The 14,754-nt window shown below is 36.0% G+C and overlaps 1 protein-coding gene across 1 annotated transcript in view; it reads right to left on the bottom strand.

Moving 5' to 3' along the window:
• Positions 1 to 536: 536 nt before the first annotated feature.
• The window catches only part of LOC137428446 (uncharacterized), a 68,314-nt gene continuing 54,096 nt past the window's right edge, over positions 537 to 14,754 (bottom strand). Inside the window, exons 3-5 of the mRNA XM_068118363.2 lie at positions 4,561 to 4,695; positions 2,417 to 2,527; positions 537 to 1,759 (exon numbers count right to left, since the gene is read on the bottom strand). Coding sequence (XP_067974464.2) covers positions 537 to 1,759; positions 2,417 to 2,527; positions 4,561 to 4,695 — 1,469 coding nt within the window. The remainder of the gene's footprint in view (positions 1,760 to 2,416; positions 2,528 to 4,560; positions 4,696 to 14,754) is intronic.

Here is a 14,754-nt window from a genome sequence, read left to right as displayed (position 1 = left end):
CAGTTGAGAGGGCGCGAACCCCACGCTTGTCGAGCTGCTTTGCAGAGAGATAGAGAGTTTGCTGGGGTATGGAGTTATTGAAGGGGAGCTATCCTTATTTGTTAATGCAACGTGGTGTCAATCTCGTGGATACAGAGCCTTAATTAAACATAGAATAGGAAATAATTAGCAAGATGATTCTAAGATTGGCTGTGTGTTGCGATGGCCTAGGGTGCAATATTTAATAATTAATAAAAGGGGATTATATTACAAAGGGGGATATTTACAAGTGAAGGGGGGGGGGGGGGGGGTTCCCAAATCTGTAACAATATTTTAAAGTTAGAGGAGCGAATGAAAACTTTTCACACAGTGTACATTTCTAGAGGTATTCTCCATCGTGTATTCTCATGTGCCTTTTATGGTTGCATGACTGACTACAAGATATTCCACAACTTGTGCATTTGTAAGGGCATTCACCATTTTGAATTTCCATGTGTCTTTTGAGGTTGGATGAATCATTGAAATATTTTCCACAACTTGTGCATTTGTAAGGGCGTTTAGCCTTTGTGAATTGCCATGTGTCTTTTAAGGTTGGATGTTTGATTAAAATATTTTCCACAACTTTTGCATCGATATGGGCGCTCACCGTTGTGAACTGCCATGTGTCCTTTAAGGGTGGATGAATACTTTAAAGATTTTCCACAACTTGTGCATTTGTAAGGGCGTTCATCATTGTGAATTCGCAAGTGTCTTTTAAGGTTGGATGAATGATTAAAATATTTTCCACAAATTGTGCATTTGTATGGGCGCTCACCGTTGTGAATTTGCATGTGTGTTTTAAGCGTGGATGACAGATTAAAAGATTTCCCACAACTTGTGCATTTGTATGGGCGTTCACCATTGTGAATTCGCATGTGTCTTTTCAGGTTGGATGTATGATTAAAAGATTTTCCACAACTTGTGCATTGATATGGGCGCTCATCGTTGTGAATTGTCATGTGTGTTTTAAGGGTGAATGATCGATTAAAAGATTTCCCACAACTGGTGCATTTGTATGGGCGTTCATCATTGTGAATTGCCATGTGTCTTTTAAGGGTGGATGGATGATTAAAATATTTTCCACAACTTGTGCATTGATATGGGCATTCAGTGTTGTGAATTATCATGTGGTTTTTAAGGTTGAATGATCGATTAAAAGATTTTCCACAACTTGTGCATTTGTATGGGCGTTCACCATTGTGAATTGCCATGTGCATTTTAAGGTTGGATGACTGATTAAAAGATTTTCCACAACTTGTGCATTTGAAAGAGCGTTCATCATTGTGAATTGCCATGTGCATTTTAAGGCGGGATGACCAATTAAAAGATTTTCCACAATTTGTGCATTTGTATGGGCGTTCATCATTGTGAATTGCCATGTGTGATTTAAGGTGGGAAGATTGTTTGAAAGATTTTCCACAAGTTGTGCATTTATATGGGTGTTCAGCATTGTGAATTGCCATGTGCCTTTTAAAGGTGGATGATTGGTTGAAAGATTTCCCACAAATTGTGCATTTATGAAGGCGTTCGACATTGTGAATTCTCATGTGTTTTTTAATGGTGGATGTTTTCTTTCCTTTGTCACCCTTACGGAAATTATTCTCTGCAACCATTTCCTTCTGAGGTTTGTCGTGTTTGTAAAAAGTCCTGTTGTTCATTTCATTTGGCGAGTCCTCCTGGCGTGTGGCTGCGTCGTTCGTAAAATGAAGTGCAGTCTCCCTTGTAGATTCCGTGGATTCACCTGTAAATAGAGCATCACATGACCTGTAAAAAATAAATCAGATTCTGTTCAATACTTGTAATATCATTCTGACAAACGCAACCAAGTCCAACATGAACATTTGTATTTGTTCCACTTCATAAAAGTAAAAAATTATTCTTTATGTAAATATACATTAAAATACCGTTCAAAACTTTGGGTTTTTCCAATGACATTCAAACTTTGGGATAAATCGATTCAATTATCAGTGAGAGGCCATGTGTTTATTTTATTAAATTAACAGCTTTTATAAATGTGAATTTGCATGTGAAACACATGATAGGCAGGTACTGCATCCAGACCTCAACCAAAATCTAATCGGCCTGTCCTCATCACACACCCAACCTGTCCACCAAGGTTTGTCCGAATCCAACCATAACATTTTGAGATATTTACAGACAGACAGACAGGAGTGAAAACATAACCTCCATCCACCTCTGGTGGCGGAGGTAACAAGGTATATTCCAATCAAATGTTTGGTTCAAATCTTTCACATTACGATGAAGGAGATAATGGATGTTTGAGAAATTACTCCATAGTGGAAATGTTTTTTCCAACAATTAAATCATAACGTATGGGTTTTTTAAGTAGTTCATCATCACATTGTCCAAAGCAAAATGTGGAAGCATTGATTATAACCTCCATGGTGATGGCTCTCGAAGAAAGAAGCTTCAGAGTGATTTGCCTCTGGTACATCCAGGTGGACATCAATGTCATGCTCAGTTTTCACTTCCACTTTCTCAAATAAATCTGGAATAACAAGCAACCTTTATTTAATGCAGGCTTTCAAAAAAAAACAACAAAAAAAACTTTTCTTCCAGGTCTTGTGTCATATACATGCAATAGCTGGTTCCACACTCTTAAAATAGCAGCAAAGATATTGCATCAAAATCATTCATTTGAGGTCTTCCTTGAAGAAAGAAAATAAAACATTTTCCCATTGGAATAGCATTGTAAAACATAACGATATCAAAGCATTACGTTCTGTACAAACTTCCTCAATGTTTCGAGACGTTTCATACCCGACCACAGCATCAGTGGGAATTTCACCACCACCCAGACTGAAAAGATGGCCTCAAGGTATGCAGACTCACCTCTGAGCTGCTTAGCCTGGGTTTGAATCAAAAAATGTGCTATAAACGATCATCCCGGTGTTTCACAGGAAGCGTGATGCATAAACATGTATGCCGTCCCTCGGATGGACATTAAAGATCCCAGTGTCCTTCACGAAGAGTACGTCAGCTATCGCCGGTACCATGGTCAAGTTCCAATTTCCTGCCCTAATCAGCAGAGGGCATTGCATCAGCCGCACAGCCATGCCCTCAGCGAATGATGCGACTCCACAGCCTTTTGCTGCACACAAATGAGGAAGAAGACCACCACCCAATCTCTCAACAACCAAACTAAAGGCAAAGAAAAATATTTTTTCCCCAACCTACGTTATTTATCAAATTAAATACAATTTAGATCCAACATGTGACAAGTTGTTGTCTCAAAAGTCAACCCTCATGGAAAACTCAATGACAGAATGTAGCAGGTTAACAGCTTGACAATGATGAGGCCACAGGTCAATAGAATACCAAAGCCGGATTCCCAACAATGCTGCAAACCAAGAGCCAAGTGTTGCACACGAAATGAAGACTTGAAGGACCTGAATTCCTCCACAGAAAAACATTCAGTCGACATAAGTGATGAAACCAATCCAGCAGCTGATGTGAGCTTGGAGCATTGGGGTTTTCATTCTTGTGCTACCTCGAAATGCCTGCAGCTGTGCAATAACTCACATGGAGCTTGACACAGTAAAGGTCTCAGCTTCTGCTCTCCCAACAATGGATGGAGGCCCTCAATGTCACAACAGAACAGGGCCATCTCTCATGACAGATCTCGAGCTTTCTGTCCAGTCTGGTACCTCATTTTGCTCTCCAAACTCTCTGCGTATGGCAACCAAAGCCACCTCCACACATGGCTTACTGATTTCGTCTACTCTTCAATAAAACGTGTGGCTCTCACCGGAATCCTTTCACCTGCTCTCCCTGTCAAAGATGGAGTGCCAGAGTGCTGGGCCCAGTCCACTTATTCATCACAAATCTCTCTGAATCTCTGGAAAATCCTCTTTATCTCTTTGATGATGAATCCAATTTCTGCTGGGACATCCCTCATTCCCCAGAAAAACCGGCAGAAGCATTTTCCCTCTTTTCAGACCTGATAAAATCACAAGCAGCTCAAACACTTAGAATGTCTTTTCAATTCTGGCAAATATCTATCTATCTATCTATCTAATCCATCCATCCATCTATCTAATCCATCCATCCATCTATCTAATCCATCCATCTAATCCATCTATCTATCTAATCCATCCATCCATCTATCTCATCCATCCATCCATCCATCTATCCATCTATCCATCTCTCTCTCTCTCTCTCTCTCTCTCTCTCTCTCTCTCTCTCTCTCTCTCTCTCTCTCTCTCTCTCTCTCTCTCAAAAAGAACATTATGGCATCATCCTGCCCCACCCCCCACTCTCCCCTCTCCCCTCTCCCCAGGTTTCTGCCAAGAACACTCAGTCCACCAGAAACCCCGTTCTGGTGAAACTACCCAAACCCAGGATCAGTACTTGCTCCACTCCTTCCGCCTGTGGAACCAACAGTGGAACCAACTTCCACATTCTCTTCAATCTCTTTCTACCCTCCAACTCTTCAAGACAGCTGATTACCACCATCTCAGATCATAACCTTAGTCAGGAGCGAGTGATGTGATCAAATATAATGGCAATCGCACAACTCACCATTCGGCTGGTCCTTTTGCTCCTCTTCCAGACCCAAAGAGTACACATCATCTATTTTTAACTGCAGAATTGCAGAAGATCCTTCCAGCTCCTCAATCTTCATTCCACTCTCGAGCACAGTCAGCTGTTCCGCTTCTGGCGGCACACGACAGGAATCCGTCAAACAGCACACCTGAGGTCATATGATGGGTGAACCTTTAAAGAGGCAATAAACATACAAACTTCCCGATGTTTGCTCCACACTGAGTACCTTGATTCAACAGCACCTAAATGCAGTTTAAAATTTATACGTTTTTTAATTTTATAACGTTGGAACTTGAGGAAGGACCTCCAAAGAGTAAGTTGATAACGTTCAATGACAACTTTAAAGATGAGTGGGAAGAATAACTTTCATATTTTAAACTCCAACAGAAAGTGTGTGGTTAAATTGTAATGGACATGTAAATGGGGTGAAGAGAAGCAACAAAGAACGCCATTTTAACACACACCACGAGAGGATTGCAAGTGACTCCCCTCCAAAAACGACCCCCAAGGAAGGTAACAGTTAGAGCAGCTACGATTGCTTAATTTAAGATCATGCATGCATTTGCAAAGAAGAAGAATCCCTTTGAAGAAGGTGAGGTAATAAAGGAAGCTATATGCTGGCAGCTTCAAAAACGTTTAATTCAAGATTTCAAAAATTAACGAGGAATTATGTCTGACAAACGATGTTCACCTTTCTGGAAACTCAGTTATGAGGAGAACAAAATAAATGTTGAAAAATGTCACCTGGATGCGTCAGCAGGATTTGATGTGTTGTGAATTTTAACTCTAAAGAGTAACCCGAAAGAGTAATTCCAAAGAGTAATTCTAAAGAGTAATTCCAAAGAGTAATTCTAAAGAGTAATTCTAAAGAGTAATTCCAAAGAGTAATTCTAAAGAGTAATTCCAAAGAGTAATTCCAAAGAGTAATTCCAAAAGAGTAATTCTAAAGAGTAATTCCAAAGAGTAATTCTAAAGAGTAATTCCAAAGAGTAATTCCAAAGAGTAATTCCAAAAAGTAATTCCAAAGAGTAATTCCAAAGAGTAATTCCAAAGAGTAATTCTAAAGAGTAATTCTAAAGAGTAATTCCAAAGAGTAATTCTAAAGAGTAATTCCAAGGAGTAATTCCAAAGAGTAATTCTAAAGAGTAATTCCAAAGAGTAATTCCAAAGAGTAATTCCAAAGAGTAATTCCAAAGAGTAATTCCAAAGAGTAATTCCAAAGAGTAATTCTAAAGAGTAATTCTAAAGAGTAATTCCAAAGAGTAATTCTAAAGAGTAATTCCAAAGAGTAATTCTAAAGAGTAATTCCAAAGAGTAATTCCAAAGAGTAATTCCAAAGAGTAATTCCAAAGAGTAATTCCAAAGAGTAATTCCAAAGAGTAATTCTAAAGAGTAATTCTAAAGAGTAATTCCAAAGAGTAATTCCAAAGAGTAATTCCAAAGAGTAATTCCAAAGAGTAATTCTAAAGAGTAATTCCAAAGAGTAATTCCAAAGAGTAATTCTAAAGAGTAATTCTAAAGAGTAATTCCAAAGAGTAATTCCAAAGAGTAATTCCAAAGAGTAATTCTAAAGTGTAATTCTAAAGAGTAATTCCAAAGAGTAATTCCAAAGAGTAATTCCAAAGAGTAATTCCAAAGAGTAATTCCAAAGAGTAATTCTAAAGAGTAATTCCAAAGAGTAATTCTAAAGAATAATTCCAAGGAGTAATTCCAAAGAGTAATTCTAAAGAGTAATTCCAAAGAGTAATTCCAAAGAGTAATTCCAAAGAGTAATTCCAAAGAGTAATTCCAAAGAGTAATTCCAAAGAGTAATTCCAAAGAGTAATTCCAAAGAGTAATTCCAAAGAGTAATTTTCAAGAGTAATTCTAAAGAGTAATTCCAAAGAGTAATTCTAAAGAGTAATTCCAAAGAGTAATTCTAAAGAGTAATTCTAAAGAGTAATTCCAAAGAGTAATTCCAAAGAGTAATTCTAAAGAGTAATTCTAAAGAGTAATTCTAAAGAGTAATTCTAAAGAGTAATTCTAAAGAGTAATTCCAAAGAGTAATTCCAAAGAGTAATTCTAAAGAGTAATTCCAAAGAGTAATTCCAAAGAGTAATTCTAAAGAGTAATTCTAAAGAGTAATTCCAAAGAGTAATTCCAAAGAGTAATTCCAAAGAGTAATTCCAAAGAGTAATTCCAAAGAGTAATTCCAAAGAGTAATTCCAAAGAGTAATTCTAAAGTGTAATTCTAAAGAGTAATTCCAAAGAGTAATTCCAAAGAGTAATTCCAAAGAGTAATTCCAAAGAGTAATTCCAAAGAGTAATTCCAAAGAGTAATTCCAAAGAGTAATTCCAAAGAGTAATTCTAAAGAGTAATTCTAAAGAGTAATTCCAAAGAGTAAATCCAAAGAGTAATTCCAAAGAGTAATTCTAAAGAGTAATTCTAAAGAGTAATTATAAAGAGTAATTCTAAAGAGTAATTCTAAAGAGTAATTCTAAAGAGTAATTCTAAAGAGTAATTCTAAAGAGTAATTCTAAAGAGTAATTCCAAAGAGTAATTCCAAAGAGTAATTCTAAAGAGTAATTCTAAAGAGTAATTCTAAAGAGTAATTCCAAAGAGTAATTCCAAAGAGTAATTCCAAAGAGTAATTCTAAAGAGTAATTCCAAAGAGTAATTCCAAAGAGTAATTCGAAAGAGTAATTCCAAAGAGTAATTCCAAAGAGTAATTTTCAAGAGTAATTCTAAAGAGTAATTCCAAAGAGTAATTCTAAAGAGTAATTCCAAAGAGTAATTCTAAAGAGTAATTCTAAAGAGTAATTCCAAAGAGTAATTCCAAAGAGTAATTCTAAAGAGTAATTCTAAAGAGTAATTCTAAAGAGTAATTCTAAAGAGTAATTCTAAAGAGTAATTCCAAAGAGTAATTCCAAAGAGTAATTCTAAAGAGTAATTCCAAAGAGTAATTCCAAAGAGTAATTCTAAAGAGTAATTCTAAAGAGTAATTCCAAAGAGTAATTCCAAAGAGTAATTCCAAAGAGTAATTCCAAAGAGTAATTCCAAAGAGTAATTCTAAAGTGTAATTCTAAAGAGTAATTCCAAAGAGTAATTCCAAAGAGTAATTCCAAAGAGTAATTCCAAAGAGTAATTCCAAAGAGTAATTCCAAAGAGTAATTCCAAAGAGTAATTCCAAAGAGTAATTCTAAAGAGTAATTCTAAAGAGTAATTCCAAAGAGTAAATCCAAAGAGTAATTCCAAAGAGTAATTCTAAAGAGTAATTCTAAAGAGTAATTATAAAGAGTAATTCTAAAGAGTAATTCTAAAGAGTAATTCTAAAGAGTAATTCTAAAGAGTAATTCTAAAGAGTAATTCTAAAGAGTAATTCCAAAGAGTAATTCCAAAGAGTAATTCTAAAGAGTAATTCTAAAGAGTAATTCTAAAGAGTAATTCCAAAGAGTAATTCCAAAGAGTAATTCCAAAGAGTAATTCTAAAGAGTAATTCCAAAGAGTAATTCCAAAGAGTAATTCTAAAGAGTAATTCCAAAGAGTAATTCCAAAGAGTAATTCTAAAGAGTAATTCTAAAGAGTAATTCCAAAGAGTAATTCCAAAGAGTAATTCTAAAGAGTAATTCTAAAGAGTAATTCCAAAGAGTAATTCCAAAGAGTAATTCTAAAGAGTAATTCTAAAGACTAATTCTAAAGACTAATTCTAAAGAGTAATTCCAAAGAGTAATTCCAAAGAGTAATTCCAAAGAGTAATTCCAAAGAGTAATTCCAAAGAGTAATTCTAAAGAGTAATTCCAAAGAGTAATTCCAAAGAGTAATTCCAAAGAGTAATTCTAAAGAGTAATTCCAAAGAGTAATTCTAAAGAGTAATTCTAAAGAGTAATTCCAAAGAGTAATTCTAAAGAGTAATTCCAAAGAGTAATTCCAAAGAGTAATTCCAAAGAGTAATTCTAAAGAGTAATTCCAAAGAGTAATTCCAAAGAGTAATTCTAAAGAGTAATTCTAAAGAGTAATTCTAAAGAGTAATTCTAAAGAGTAATTCTAAAGAGTAATTCCAAAGAGTAATTCCAAAGAGTAATTCTAAAGAGTAATTCTAAAGAGTAATTCCAAAGAGTAATTCTAAAGAGTAATTCTAAAGAGTAATTCCAAAGAGTAATTCTAAAGAGTAATTCTAAAGAGTAATTCTAAAGAGTAATTCCAAAGAGTAATTCCAAAGAGTAATTCCAAAGAGTAATTCCAAAGAGTAATTCTAAAGAGTAATTCTAAAGAGTAATTCTAAAGAGTAATTCTAAAGAGTAATTCTAAAGAGTAATTCTAAAGAGTAATTCTAAAGAGTAATTCTAAAGAGTAATTCTAAAGAGTAATTCCAAAGAGTAATTCTAAAGAGTAATTCCAAAGAGTAATTCTAAAGAGTAATTCTAAAGAGTAATTCTAAAGAGTAATTCCAAAGAGTAATTCCAAAGAGTAATTCTAAAGAGTAATTCCAAAGAGTAATTCCAAAGAGTAACTCTAAAGAGTAATTCCAAAGAGTAATTCTAAAGAGTAATTCCAAAGAGTAATTCTAAACAGTAATTCCAAAGAGTAATTCCAAAGAGTAATTCCAAAGAGTAATTCCAAAGAGTAATTCCAAAGAGTAATTCCAAAGAGTAATTCTAAAGAGTAATTCCAAAGAGTAATTCCAAAGAGTAATTCCAAAGAGTAATTCCAAAGAGTAATTCTAAAGAGTAATTCTAAAGAGTAATTCCAAAGAGTAATTCTAAAGAGTAATTCCAAAGAGTAATTCCAAAGAGTAATTCCAAAGAGTAATTCCAAAGAGTAATTCTAAAGAGTAATTCCAAAGAGTAATTCCAAAGAGTAATTCTAAAGAGTAATTCCAAAGAGTAATTCCAAAGAGTAATTCCAAAGAGTAATTCCAAAGAGTAATTCCAAAGAGTAATTCCAAAGAGTAATTCTAAAGAGTAATTCCAAAGAGTAATTCCAAAGAGTAATTCCAAAGAGTAATTCTAAAGAGTAATTCCAAAGAGTAATTCCAAAGAGTAATTCCAAAGAGTAATTCCAAAGAGTAATTCCAAAGAGTAATTCTAAAGAGTAATTCTAAAGAGTAATTCTAAAGAGTAATTCTAAAGAGTAATTCTAAAGAGTAATTCTAAAGAGTAATTCTAAAGAGTAATTCTAAAGAGTAATTCTAAAGAGTAATTCCAAAGAGTAATTCTAAAGAGTAATTCCAAAGAGTAATTCTAAAGAGTAATTCCAAAGAGTAATTCTGAAGAGTAATTCCAAAGAGTAATTCCAAAGAGTAATTCCAAAGAGTAATTCTAAAGAGTAATTCTAAAGAGTAATTCTAAAGAGTAATTCTAAAGAGTAATTCTAAAGAGTAATTCTAAAGAGTAATTCTAAAGAGTAATTCTAAAGAGTAATTCTAAAGAGTAATTCTAAAGAGTAATTCCAAAGAGTAATTCTAAAGAGTAATTCCAAAGAGTAATTCTAAAGAGTAATTCCAAAGAGTAATTCTGAAGAGTAATTCCAAAGAGTAATTCTAAAGAGTAATTCCAAAGAGTAATTCGGAAGAGTAATTCTAAAGAGTAATTCGGAAGAGTAATTCCAAAGAGTAATTCTAAAGAGTAATTCTAAAGAGTAATTCTAAAGAGTAATTCTAAAGTGTAATTCTAAAGAGTAATTCTGAAGAGTAATTCCGAAGAGTAATTCCAAAGAGTAATTCCAAAGAGTAATTCCAAAGAGTAATTCCAAAGAGTAATTCCAAAGAGTAATTCCAAAGAGTAATTCTAAAGAGTAATTCTAAAGAGTAATTCCAAAGAGTAATTCCAAAGAGTAATTCCAAAGAGTAATTCCAAAGAGTAATTCCAAAGAGTAATTCCAAAGAGTAATTCTAAAGAGTAATTCCAAAGAGTAATTCCAAAGAGTAATTCCAAAGAGTAATTCCAAAGAGTAATTCCAAAGAGTAATTCCAAAGAGTAATTCCAAAGAGTAATTCCAAAGAGTAATTCCAAAGAGTAATTCCAAAGAGTAATTCTAAAGAATAATTCAAAAGATTAATTCCAAAGAGTAATTCCAAAGAGTAATTCCAAAGAGTAATTCTAAAGAGTAATTCCAAAGAGTAATTCTCAAGAGTAATTCAAAAGATTAATTCCAAAGAGTAATTCTAAAGAGTAATTCCAAAGAGTAATTCCAAAGAGTAATTCTAAAGAGTAATTCTAAAGAGTAATTCTAAAGAGTAATTCTAAAGAGTAATTCTAAAGAGTAATTCTAAAGAGTAATTCTGAAGAGTAATTCTGAAGAGTAATTCTAAAGAGTAATTCTAAAGAGTAATTCCGAAGAGTAATTCCAAAGAGTAATTCCAAAGAGTAATTCCAAAGAGTAATTCTAAAGAGTAATTCTAAAGAGTAATTCTAAAGAGTAATTCTAAAGAGTAATTCCAAAGAGTAATTCCAAAGAGTAATTCTAAAGAGTAATTCTAAAGAGTAATTCTAAAGAGTAATTCTAAAGAGTAATTCTAAAGAGTAATTCTAAAGAGTAATTCCAAAGAGTAATTCTAAAGAGTAATTCCAAAGAGTAATTCCAAAGAGTAATTCTAAAGAGTAATTCTAAAGAGTAATTCTAAAGAGTAATTCCAAAGAGTAATTCCAAAGAGTAATTCCAAAGAGTAATTCCAAAGAGTAATTCCAAAGAGTAATTCCAAAGAGTAATTCCAAAGAGTAATTCCAAAGAGTAATTCCAAAGAGTAATTCCAAAGAGTAATTCCAAAGAGTAATTCCAAAGAGTAATTCTAAAGAGTAATTCCAAAGAGTAATTCCAAAGAATAATTCCAAAGAGTAATTCCAAAGAGTAATTCCAAAGAGTAATTCTAAAGAGTAATTCAAAAGAGTAATTCCAAAGAGTAATTCCAAAGAGTAATTCCAAAGAGTAATTCCAAAGAGTAATTCCAAAGAGTAATTCGAAACAGTAATTCCAAAGAGTAATTCCAAAGAGTAATTCCAAAGAGTAATTCCAAAGTGTAATTCCAAAGTCATTCCAAAGAGTAATTCCAAAGAGTAATTCCAAAGAGTAATTCCAAAGAGTAATTCCAACGAGTAATTCTAAAGAGTAATTCTAAAGAGTAATTCCAAAGAGTAATTCCAAAGAGTAATTCCAAAGAGTAATTCCAAAGAGTAATTCCAAAGAGTAATTCCAAAGAGTAATTCCAAAGAGTAATTCCAAAGAGTAATTCTCAAGAGTAATTCTAAAGAGTAATTCTAAAGAGTAATTCTGAAGAGTAATTCCAAAGAGTAATTCCGATGAGTAATTCCGAAGAGTAATTCCAAAGAGTAATTCCAAAGAGTAATTCTGAAGAGTAATTCTGAAGAGTAATTCTGAAGAGTAATTATAAAGAGTAATTCCAAAGAGTAATTCCCTCCCACACATTCCCGATGTCCGTGCTCTCAAATGTTGTTTTTATGTGCTTCCCCTTCTCTCCCCATCTTGTCTACCGCTCCACTTTTTAAATACTTTGTTTGTTTGTTTGATTTGTTTGTGTGACAAATGTTAGCTCTTTCACGAGCCTCGATTATGTATACAAAAAAGAAGAAAAAAAAAAAGATGTACTCAGTCAAGTTTCAATGGTATGTAATTAATAGATGGACTCTGGTTTTAACAGTATGTAATTAATAGACGTACTCTGGTTTTAACAGTATGTAATTAATAGACGTACTCTGGTTTTAATTGGACACAATTAATCAACGTACTCAGGTTTCTACAGTATGTAATTAATAGACTTATTCAAGTTTCAATGATCTTTTTTATTATAATGAAGCAAAAATGTTTTATTATAATTCAATGTGGTTATGTATGTATATTTGTGACCGAAACGTCTTCTTCAAATTTTTCTTTAACATATTCCATCATGTTTTTTATATTTTTTTAAATTTTTTTTATACACAAGATCGAGTCATTTGAGAACACAACATTTGAGAGCAGGGACATCAAAAGAAATGTGGGAGGGGGAGGGCTTGGGGGGAGGTGGGAGAGGTGTAAAGCATATGGAAACAGCAAGGACTTCCAGGTAAGAAGTTGGAATTTCAAAAAAGTGGATCTGGGGTGAATTAGCAGGGGTAGAAAAGATCAAGGTTTTGGATGGGGGAAGATAAGAGTTGGTGGTGAACAGCTGTTTTAAAGATCTGGAGGGAGGAGTGGGATTGAAGAGAGTGAGGGAGTTTGTTCCAGAGGCGGGAGAAAAGAGGCATGAAGGAGTGAAGGTGAGCAGAGAGTCTTGATTTTGGCAGTTTAACTATAAGAGGGTTGCTGGCAGATCTTGTGCGACCTGTAGGAATATTTGGGGGACAGAGCACAGAGAGAGCTGGGGGAGCAAGGCCGGAGAGGAGTCGGGTCGGTAGAAGACAGAAAGACCACCGACCTGCCTGCGGTGAGTGAGTGAAAGGCCCTCAGAGATAGCTTCATCGCAGGAGATTCGAATGATTCTGAAAGCTTTGGTTTCAAGAGCGTGAAGCCGAGCTAGGTGTGAGGCAGGAGCACCAGCCCAGAGGGGGGAACAGTATTCCATTGGGCTGCGGGTGAAAGCCTTGTATGTGGTGAGGAGCTCAGGTGTGCCAAGGAAGGACTTCGCACGACGGTGGATGCCCAGTCGGCGACTGGCTTTGGAGGCCAGCTTGGAAATGTGGTTTTCCCAGGAAAGATCATGGCAGATAGTGAGACCCAAAAGCTTAAGCGACAGAACTTCTTGGAGAGGATTGTTGAGAAAGTAGATGGGAGGGTTGTCCAGTCGGTCGTTTCGGAGAGACATAGTAAGAGTGTGAGATTTGTCAGGATTGAAAGACGTGTTCCACTTGTTTGACCAGTCTGTGATTTTGTCCAGGTCTGCAGAGTGAGGAGGCTGTTTTACATGATGTTTATATATTTAAAGCTAACCGAAGAAACACATTGGTGATTTACCCATATTCATCAGCGGTACTTTTTTTTTGTTACTTTAACATGATTAATCGAGATCGAGATCAGGACAAAATACAAGATATGACGTAAAAACTCGGCCAGAATTCCAAAGCAGGTGGTGCATTGGGGGCACGTCTGCTCTGCGAGGTTGGAGGTTCAAGTATCCCATCCAGTTTTTGATAAATTTGTATTGACCTTCCCATCCAGCTCCAACTGATAATTTAAAATAAATATATATTTGCACTCAGTTCCTTTTTATTTATACGTGTTGAGTTCTGATTTACAGTCTATATTCAATCAGAGCACAAAATATATTTGGTCGACCACAAAATATATCCCACCACCATTCCTCCCCCCCCCCCCCCCTCCCACCATTCCTCCGCCCCCCCCCTCCCACCATTCCTCCCCCCCCCCTCCCACCATTCCTCCCTCCCCCCACCCAGAACACCACCCCCCATTCCCCACCATCCCCCTCCCCCAGTACACCATTCCCCATCCCCTCCCCCAGTACACCACCGCCCCTCCCCTCCCCCAGTACACCACCGCCCCTCCCCTCCCCTCCCCCAGTACACCACCCCCTCCGTCCCCCCAGTACACCACTCCCCATCCCCCTCACCCAGTACACCAATACAGCACCTCCCCTCCCCTCCCCCTAGTACACCACCTCCCCTCCCCTCCCCCTAGTACACCACCTCCCCTCCCCCTAGTACACCACCTCCCCTCCCCTCCCCTCCCCCTAGTACACCACCTCCCCTCCCCTCCCCCTAGTACACCACCTCCCCTCCCCTCCCCTCCCCTCCCCTCCCCTCCCCCTAGTACACCACCTCCCCTCCCCCTAGTTCACCCCTCACCCCCAGCACCCCTGCAGACCTGGGCAAACGAACCGGATGCAAGTTTGATCCACGCACCACTCTTCTTCTTCTCTACATAGTTTATTTTCCCTCTTTCGAAACCCTTTCGTGTCACTCTCATTCCTTCTCGCGTCTATTACCACAGCATTCTATCCAGCCTATGATCTTATTCAAATAATTCTTCACAAAAATACCTAACGTTGAAAAAAACAAGGAAAAAGAAGGTTCGACAAGCCAAGCTAGAATATACACCCTCGTTTGTATTTTGAGAGGTCTCCACCGCTAAAGGGTTGTTGTTGTTTATTCAATACCAGTTGTTCGACTCGACGACAAGATACTTTGTCTGAGTTGTCCATCATTACCTCATTGCTGCTGCTGAAGTGACCTCCTCCCCCC

The sequence above is a fragment of the Myxine glutinosa genome, chromosome 5 (genome assembly GCF_964187855.1).
Source record: "Myxine glutinosa chromosome 5, kmMyxGlut1.1, whole genome shotgun sequence".
Lineage (NCBI taxonomy): Eukaryota > Metazoa > Chordata > Myxini > Myxiniformes > Myxinidae > Myxine > Myxine glutinosa.
The sequence above is the reverse complement of the archived record's forward strand: the minus strand, read 5'-3'. Positions and strand labels throughout refer to the sequence as shown.